The 9269-nt window shown below is 31.9% G+C and overlaps 1 protein-coding gene across 1 annotated transcript in view; it reads right to left on the reverse strand.

Annotated features, from left to right (window-relative positions):
• Nucleotides 1–3551, reverse strand: part of LOC110035927 — a 36426-nt gene extending 32875 nt beyond the window's left edge. Inside the window, exon 1 of the mRNA XM_020740263.1 lies at nt 2926–3551. Within this exon, the coding sequence (XP_020595922.1) occupies nt 2926–3519 (594 nt within the window). The 5' untranslated portion in view covers nt 3520–3551. The remainder of the gene's footprint in view (nt 1–2925) is intronic.
• Nucleotides 3552–9269: the final 5718 nt, after the last annotated feature.

Raw genomic sequence — 9269 nt, forward strand, 5'->3', positions numbered from 1 at the left:
AGTCCCATATATATATATATATATATATATATATACAATCATCATAGGGCCAAAAAGCGCATGCGAGCCGGGGGGGGTTGGTAGTGTCAAGTATCGATTTCCTTTTAACACACACACACACACACACACACACAAATATTGCTTAATTTCCTCCCAAGTGCTCAAATTTTTCATGTTGCACAAATATACAATATATATATGTATGCACGGACGCATGCACACAAGCAATTAGGTGTGTGTGTGTTTGTGTATGTATGTATGTATGTATGTGTATATATATATATAGTGTTGGCCGATTTACAATCTACTGTTTTTAGTTTATCTTTAGTCATTAGTTTTTCTTTAGTCATTGTTGTTATAGTTGGGAACTTGATTTAACGATATGTTTTGATTTTTACTGTGAGCTTGGTCTACGAGGACCTCTACTGGATACTTAGGTGGGGTCGATACTGGAGAAATACATCGCAAATGAGAGAATGCGATGAAGGAACTTCAACTGGTCTATAGAGCTACCAAGGTTTTTTTTTTTTTTTTTTTTTTTTTTTTTATTTTTTTTTTTTGGGGTTTTTTTTTTGTGTACGTGTATTTTGGAGTCATTCTTTTTTGTTTTGAGTTACTTGGATTTTGGAATTATCTCTGTGCGGGTTGTCCTCAATGTGATGGAGCCTTAAGAGTGTGTTTTGTACTTATTTTGACTTTGGTAGAGGGATCCACTCACCTACAAAACTTGTAACCAACTTTTCTGGAGCAATAAAAATGCTTGCAGATTATATATATATATATATATATATTGATACAAACTAAACAATTCAAATAAATATTTAATTCTTTCTAAGAAAATTAAAAATAATCAATAAAAATTTTTTAAATTCAATATTCACAAATTAAAAAAATTGAACTTAATGTATTTTGTTACAATTGAATCAACATAAAAAATATCAAATAAAATTATTTATTATAACAAAACATTTTGCTTTACAATATACATGATCACAATCCATTCATTTGATACACGAAGTAGACTGTTGTTCATATAACAATAAGTAGGAAATCAAATTTTGTAAAAATTTTAAGATGTATTATAACTTCGATTTCAATTTTCACTACTTTTAACAATGAATTTAGTTTGGCTGACATTTAAGATGTTTAAGAACTAAGTTGGATATTTCATATAGTTTGGGACTATAATAGTACCCCATAAACAGTCAAGGACCATGTTAATATTTTTTCTCTATTTTATGTTAAATATTGTATAGCAATTATTATATTTAATGACTATTTGTATGCACACACACACACAAACACATAACATAACACATAACATATGGCATTAGCATTAAATTTAAATTTAAATACAAATTATGCAAATTTTAATTTAAATTAATTTGTTCAATCCTTAACAGGTGCATTCACTACTCTCATAACATAACTACAATTTTATTTCATTTTTATTATTTTAATCATCATTTATAATGAAGGTGTGTGTCTTAGTTCTAAGTCTATGATTAAACTTGTTATTGTTTCTCTCTCTAATATTTTCTCTCCTTCATCATTTTAATTGGTAAAGATTAAATCCTACTTCTAATTCTACTAGAATGCCCCACTGACACAAGCCATAACCCCACTTGCTTGATAGAGATTCTCGTTGATTTAACTTGAGCCTTTATAATAAAAGATCCTCACCTTTTCAAGTCCACACGCCCTGCTAAATCAAAGCTCCAAATTAAAACCTAAGACTCATTCCCATTCAACTTTCTACTATAGCCAGCAACCTAAGCACGACATAAAGACTGATTTCCACTTCAGCTCCATGAGTCAATAACCAAGGGCTTTATGGCTTCATGTAGGATTTAGTAAATCCTATAAATTTGGATTTACTAAATCCTGCATGGGTTAAATCATAAAAACTATTCGTTAGGATAGGTGTTAGATCCAATTAAATTCAAGGAATTTGCCTAGAAACCTTTTTAGGATTTAAGAATTTATAAGATTGAAATATACTATCATATTTATTACTTATATGTATATATACGAATTAAAATAGTCAAACTAATAATCATCTAATTAAGCATATCAACCAATAGTTAATCAGTAATTTATTAAGCTAATTAAATAGTAAGTTATAATTAAATAAATTAAATTACAAATAAAAATAAATCAAACAAATTAAGATAATAAATTTTTAATCAATTACTTTTAATTATTTAAATAAATAAATTACTCAAGTAACACATCTATCTAATTTGTTTGATTAGATGTTGATAGGTTTAATTAATAAAAGTTTTCATCAAACCGACTTTAAATTATAATTAGTTGAAATTAATATCCTAATTTAAAATAAATTAAAAAACTTCAAAAAACTAATTAAATATAATAAAGTTGTTTTTATCAAATTAAACCACAGATACTATTAATTTAAATAAATAACTTTTTAGTTAGTTGATATTTATTATTCACATTAATTTAAATTCTTAATTAATGTATCTTATCTAAATATTTTTTAATTAATACAGCTTTTTAAATGCTAACACTCATCTCTCTCCCCTAAATCCCATCTTCCAAATTCCCAAAACCCTTAAAATAACAGAAGGCGTCTACGATATAGCTGCGCGTGAAAATGAGTAGTTCGTGAGTCTTGCAAATTTCTTAAACGCACCCAATGCTATGATTTATTAAATCCGGGATTCAACACAAAACGAAAAAGAAAAGGAGGATTTCAAATGGCCGATTGTAACATTTTGCATGAAATAGCAGTTTACATATTATTAATCATCTAAGTTTTATACAACTAAAATATTGCGAGTGAATTTCTCTACAAGAAAGCAAAATGCCCTAAAAGCCCATTTTTAGTACTAGTTAACAGCTGGAATCCGTTAAAGCCGACAAAAGGCAAAGCAGATTCGAGAACTAAAATTACACACATACCCTTCTTCGGTGGCGGGAATCATCGCCGGCATTTTCCATCCGGGGGTCTCCGGCTGCAGCAGTCGCAATAGATACAGCGGCGTGGGCCTGGGCTATCCCTATGCGTAACATGGATCCGATCCTGAGCACGGCCGCCGCAAAGACACCAGCGACGGCGGATTTCTCCAGGGCGCCGCAACGAGAAAGGGAGACGGAAAAGAGGGCGGTACCGAGAGCAATGATAGCGAGGTTCAGAACCCCTGCGACCAGCGCCGCCCGCCTCAGACTTCGAGGATGGAAAAGCGCCGCCATCGCCGAGGCCGAGAGCGGAAGGCAGAGATGCGAGCAATTAGAAGAGGAGGAAGAAGAAGGTTTGGAGAAAGGAGTTGGAATTTTGGTAGGGATTTGGTGGCCATTGTGTACCAGAAGAGGAGATGTGATTGGGATTCGAGAACGCATGTGATTTTCGTTGACGGCGTGGGCTTTTCTCTTTGGTTTTGCCAAAGCGACCAGTTTGTGAGAAGGACGAATGAAGGAATTGACGAAGACTTGGGTTGGGAGGTGTGGCTGTCTCTGTAGCGGAAGCAGCAGTGGAGGGTATGCTGACGAGGACATTTGTGGAGGGAATGCAATTTGGGTAAGATAATGGTCTCGTTTGGCCTGCGGGCCGGTGGGGTGGATAACCGGTTAACTAACGCCAAATTTATTATTTATTGAATACAAAATAACAGCATGATTTGAGTAAATATTAATGAATATGTATTATTTATGATTATTTTGAGTAGACCATATTTTATATTGTCTCAAAACTATATAGCTTAGATGAATGATGAGAAAAAAGAGAATGTCTTATAGTAGTTAAGCTATCGTCCAAATCATGCGGAGAAAGTATCATCTAATTGAAAGCATTATTTGGCTCTGACCTTTGTTGTCCAAAATCTTAAGCAGTATATGTTTTCTCATAAGGACAATCTTATCTTAAGGTTTAATTCACTGTAATACTTGAAGACTAGACCAATATTGTTTGGTTAAGCTTTGGCTTTCTAGTAGTATAATCACTTCCTGTTGAATCACATCTAAACGATGGCATGTCTGACGACCAAGTCATGAGTTCTAATCTATTGTCTGGTTAAGCTTTGGCTAACTTTCTAGTAGTACACTCACTTCCTGTTGAATCACATCTAAATGATGGCATGTCTGACGACCAAGTCATGAGTTCTAATGGACAAGAATATTGTTGTTGGGAGATATACTTTGATGGAACTTTATCTTTGCAAAAAGGTGAAGAACCTTAAACGATCATTCTTGGCAAACTAAAAATTGTTCTAATTTTCATTACTCTGGATCAAGGAATATTACGCTTCTCCTACAACTTATTATAACCTTGCACCAATGATAAAGCTGAATATGAAGCTCTAATTATCGATATGAAATTTGTGTTCTTGTGATTATAACAAAAATCATGATCTTCAGGGATTCTTAGTAAATCAGATAGTCATAATATAATTTTTTTTAAGCTACAGCATGGTTAGTACTAATACACTATAAAACTCCTCAAACAAATTATGAATGTGACTTTATATATGGTACCCCATGAGGAGAACTCCATAGCGAACACTGGCAAAAGCGGCTAAGAAATATGTGTGTCCTAAAGAGGATTTTCCAATCAATATGGAATATTTGCAAAAATTCTCAACTAAAGGAAAAGTTATTATTGTCGTCGAAGAGGAAATAAACGACAGGCGGCAACCATTTATAGATTACTTGCAGACAAGTAAATTGACCCAAGACAAGTCACTGGTCCGTCAGATCAAAAGAAGAGTATTATTGTATGCTTTGATTGATGGTGTTTTATACAGAAGATCATTTGATCATATGTGATTGAAATGTTTTGACAAATCAAAAGCATAAAAGATAATCAATGAAGTATATTTTGGTCTATTTAGTGCTCATCAATCTAGCCTAAAAACGAAGGCATATATTAAAGACTTGTATATTACTGGTGTGGTATGATCACAGATTGCATGGAATTTACTAAGAAATGTCATTAGTGCTCCAGGTTGTGCTACATCAGCCTCCAATTATTCTTCACCTGATAATTATCTTCCGACTTCCTGGGCGTTCGGGTACAGACATAATAGTCCTGCATATCTTCCTTCCTCTAAAGTGTGCAGGTTTATTCTAGCAACTACACAGTACTTCTTCAAGTGGGAAAAAGGTAGTAATGTTAAGAGAAGTTAAAGCACATCATGTTCTTCAATTCTTCAAGAACCATATCATATATAGGTTTGGCGTCCCCATTGAATAATATCTGAATTGGTTTTATCTTTAAAAGCACAAAGATCAACAACCGCATCAGATGTCATAGTATGGATTAGAGATATTCGGCGATCTACTACCATAAGGCAAATAAATTAGTACAAGGCTTCAACAACACATTAGTGCAAATATCAAATAAAATTTTGGATGATAACAAAATGCAAAGGAATGAACTAAGCTCTATGGGCTTACAAAATAATACACAAAACTCAAACTCAATCTACACCCTATGATTCAGTGTAGAGTTCAAAGTTGTTCTCTGTTAAGAAGTTCCACTCCCCTCATTAAGGATGACAGTCAACAAGAAAGTCACATCACAAAAGAATGATAGGCTCCATCTAGATAAATCAAAAGCTTTGATGGGAAGCATAAGTTAGCTCAACAAAATTTTGAATTATACCAAGCTTAAATAGTTCAAGAACATGACAAATTGACATGCCCAAGAATTTTTTGAGTAGGTGACTTGGTTTTAGTTCTTCGAAGGCTAATTTTCTCCCATTACAAAATGGATGGTAAATTTGAACCAACTTGGGAAGATCCCTTCGTATTTAAGAAAGTATAGAATGAGTGATATTACTAATTAGTAGATTGTAAAGAAGAATTCCATATGCTTCTAGCTAATGAATATTACTTGAAGAAATATGATGCATTGTAGAATTTAAGAACATGTTTAAGAAATAAAATTTTATTCTATAAAACTTATGCACAATTCATATGTAACCAGGTTTAAATTTAAAGATCAATAAAATTTATTTCCTAAATCAAAATCTTCAAGATTCTAAATATTTAAAATCAATCTTCCAATCAAAATCTAGAATTTCTTTCTTTTCTTCTGATCTACATCTTTGGGTCAAATTGAATAACATAAAAAAAAGTATTTAAAGTCTTAAAAGATAAATCAAAATCTCTAACATAAGAAAAAAAATTTTATAAAAATTTGGATTTTACTCGATCATATTGATATTATGCTTGTAATGTATGAAGATGTAAGAGGAAGGCTAATATTTTGTTTCAACGTGGCATAATCTTGCATTAAACTAAGACCAGCTATTTGAGGGGCTATAATCAAATTTGTCTTGGGCTTCAAACAGATGAAGATGTTTAATGATGGATTATCTTGTAATATATTAAACCAAGAAGAAGTCCAAGAAAACAAGCCATGGTCAATACATATAGTTTTGCATTAAAGAAAAAAAAATGCAGAGTTCATAACAAAAATTTTAGTTAGTTTAATAAACCAGATGGTTGACATTCAAGGATAACATACAAGTTTAAAGAGTGTTTTGGCAATAGAGGAGCCACTAGACGCTCTACTAAATTTCCACATGGAAGTTACGTACAACAAGAGAGTTTGTCAAACCAAGGCACAGAGGAGAATACAATAAGGAGACTCCATAACAATAATGAAAACCGCTATTTAGTTCAAATATGGTGATAGAAATTCCCAATATTTCTATGATTATATCAAACATATAAGAAGGAACAATGTCATACAGAAAATCAAACTGGATGACAGTAGTTGGCTACACAACTAGGGAGACTTTTCATCTAATGCAATCTACAATTTACTACAACTCAAATAATCTTATTGAAGTAAACTAGAAAATTTCTTAGGATAGCAAAAAACACACAAAGGATCTAAGGAGCTTAATTTAAAGAGTGTCCCTGCATGAGGTGAAAGAGTATACGCTTAGAGAAGGTATCCCAATGGTTGAAGCTTATGTTCAATATTTAGTTTAGAGATTTGCACCATGAAAAATCATTTCTAAGGAGGAATTTGAAAGATTCGAGAATATCAAGAAACATAAATTTGTGCAGTTTTAGTGGATGGATGTAAAACTTATAAATATTTTAGGTGGACATGAGCTACACACTGATGTGTTCTCAAATTCAAATAACATAAGTTATTTTAATGTGTATATGATATAAGGGGCAGAGGAGGAGTTGTATACCTCCAAAAAATAACATACTCTGAGCCTAAAAAATGGTTGAAGGGAATGGGGTGGATCACCATTCAATTTGGATGCTACTACAACTTTGTTGTTGATAGTGAAGTGAATCCTCCTGATATTATACACCATGATGATGAGAATCTCATTCCTCTCCTTTTAAAAAGAATAAGAAAAAGGATGTTCTTTTAGCAAATCTTGTCAACAGAATGCGTACCAAACATATGAATTGTTAACCTATATGAAGAAGGTAATTGTACTCCTTTGCATATATATCATCGTGATTCTCTCAGATCATTCTATAGAGTGTGGTTCATTAATGAACACTGCATCATATTCAAGATAGAGCTCAAAATCAGAGGTCTGGTTAATTTATAGAACATATGGAAACCTTGGCTACTAATTTTCTATAAGAACAATCTCCTATAGTTAATTACATCTTAAAAGAAAAAATCTCAATTAAGATTGACTATTCAAGAGTTTCAAAGTTTGTTTCCATGATTGTTTATTTAGATTCTTAAATGAAAAGATCAAACAAAACTGTTCTTATCATAACCCAAAGGAGAAAAGGTAAGAAGTGTTGGGATACTAAGAAGCTTAATGATAATTTAATTATCCTATAGTTTTGCTTTATTAATTTTAAAATTAAAGTGATCTATGTTTGAAAAAAACATTTATTAAAAATTTTAGAGATTATATCCCACAATATTCGACCATAAGAAAGCTAGTGGTGAGAACTTTTATAGTATCAAGAGAATCAACTTTAAAATCCTAAGGCTGAAGGTCAGGACTACTAAACAAGTAGATACTAAAAATCTAGTTTGGCGAGAAATGCAATAAATGCGGACTTATAACATAATCCCACAAAGGACATTGCAAGACCAGTTGAACTAGACCTACAACCCTGCCTGGATAAGGTGACAAGCTAAACTCACCTGGAGTTGTAAAACCATGCATTGTCAGTCTCATAAAATGTTAGATGGAATATACTATTATTTATTAGATAAATAAAGTAGGTATTACACTTAATATATAAAAATTAATGCCTAAGTATGCCTAAAATGTAAATTTCTTAAAACCATTACAAAATATTTTTCATAATTTCAATTTTAAAATTTTATTGTACTATTTAAACTAAAGATTTTAGTTGGGTTAAAATTTTAGTTTCAGACGACAAACATGCTATATATATGTATGTGTCCTTCATTATGCATGCATAAAAGATCTATTTTAAAAGCCAAGTCAAGTAAGTAAAGGCAGACTCGCTTTATAGGATAACTATTTTCACACAATAAATCACCCCTTCCATGTAATGAGTATGGATATGAATATAAGGAAAATAATTATTATGGATGATAATTTTGTGTATATTACAAATAATTTTATTAACGAAGTTGTTAAAAAATTTTAGGCCTAAGTCTAACTTGTTGGTCAACTAGACCATTTGGACATCTTTAGTTCATGTTCTGGTACTTTAATGGTCTTCCTTGCTTCTGCTTAAAGTTAAGGATCATCCTCACTCCAACACAGTATTATAGTTTGTCTTCAAATAGTTTAGACATCCATAGTCGACCAATTAAGATAAAATCATAAACACTATAACAAACTCAATAGGAAAGCAAACATATGCTGAAGTACGTTGAACTGGATATGATGCCCTTGAATGGAACACGTCAGGGAATCAATCTTGATGAGAGCACAGAGTTACAGTCAACACGAGGTGGATGATCCATCCAACCAACCCAAAAAGGTCAAACAAATAAGTTGAAAAATAGCTCGCTAACTTGGGAACAAGCAAAATGGTTGTCTAATGAAAAAGATTCAGTAATAGTAATGATAATCTTGACGGTTAACATGACTGACCAACAATAGGTAATTTTAAGGGCATGATCGATATTTCACAATGTAAATTTTATTTTCTTATAAATATTATAAATATGTGGGCAATAACATGTAAAGGAAATTTTTTTTTTGAGGAAGCACAGGAATATCACAAATATTATACTCCTAATGCTCTTTTATTTCTCCATATATTTGTCGGCCGCCAAATTTGTCATTGGAAATAATTTGTATTTAATATATATATATATATATATA

This window comes from Phalaenopsis equestris, unplaced genomic scaffold (genome assembly GCF_001263595.1).
Source record: "Phalaenopsis equestris unplaced genomic scaffold, ASM126359v1 Scaffold200735, whole genome shotgun sequence".
In the NCBI taxonomy this organism is placed as follows: Eukaryota; Viridiplantae; Streptophyta; class Magnoliopsida; order Asparagales; family Orchidaceae; genus Phalaenopsis; species Phalaenopsis equestris.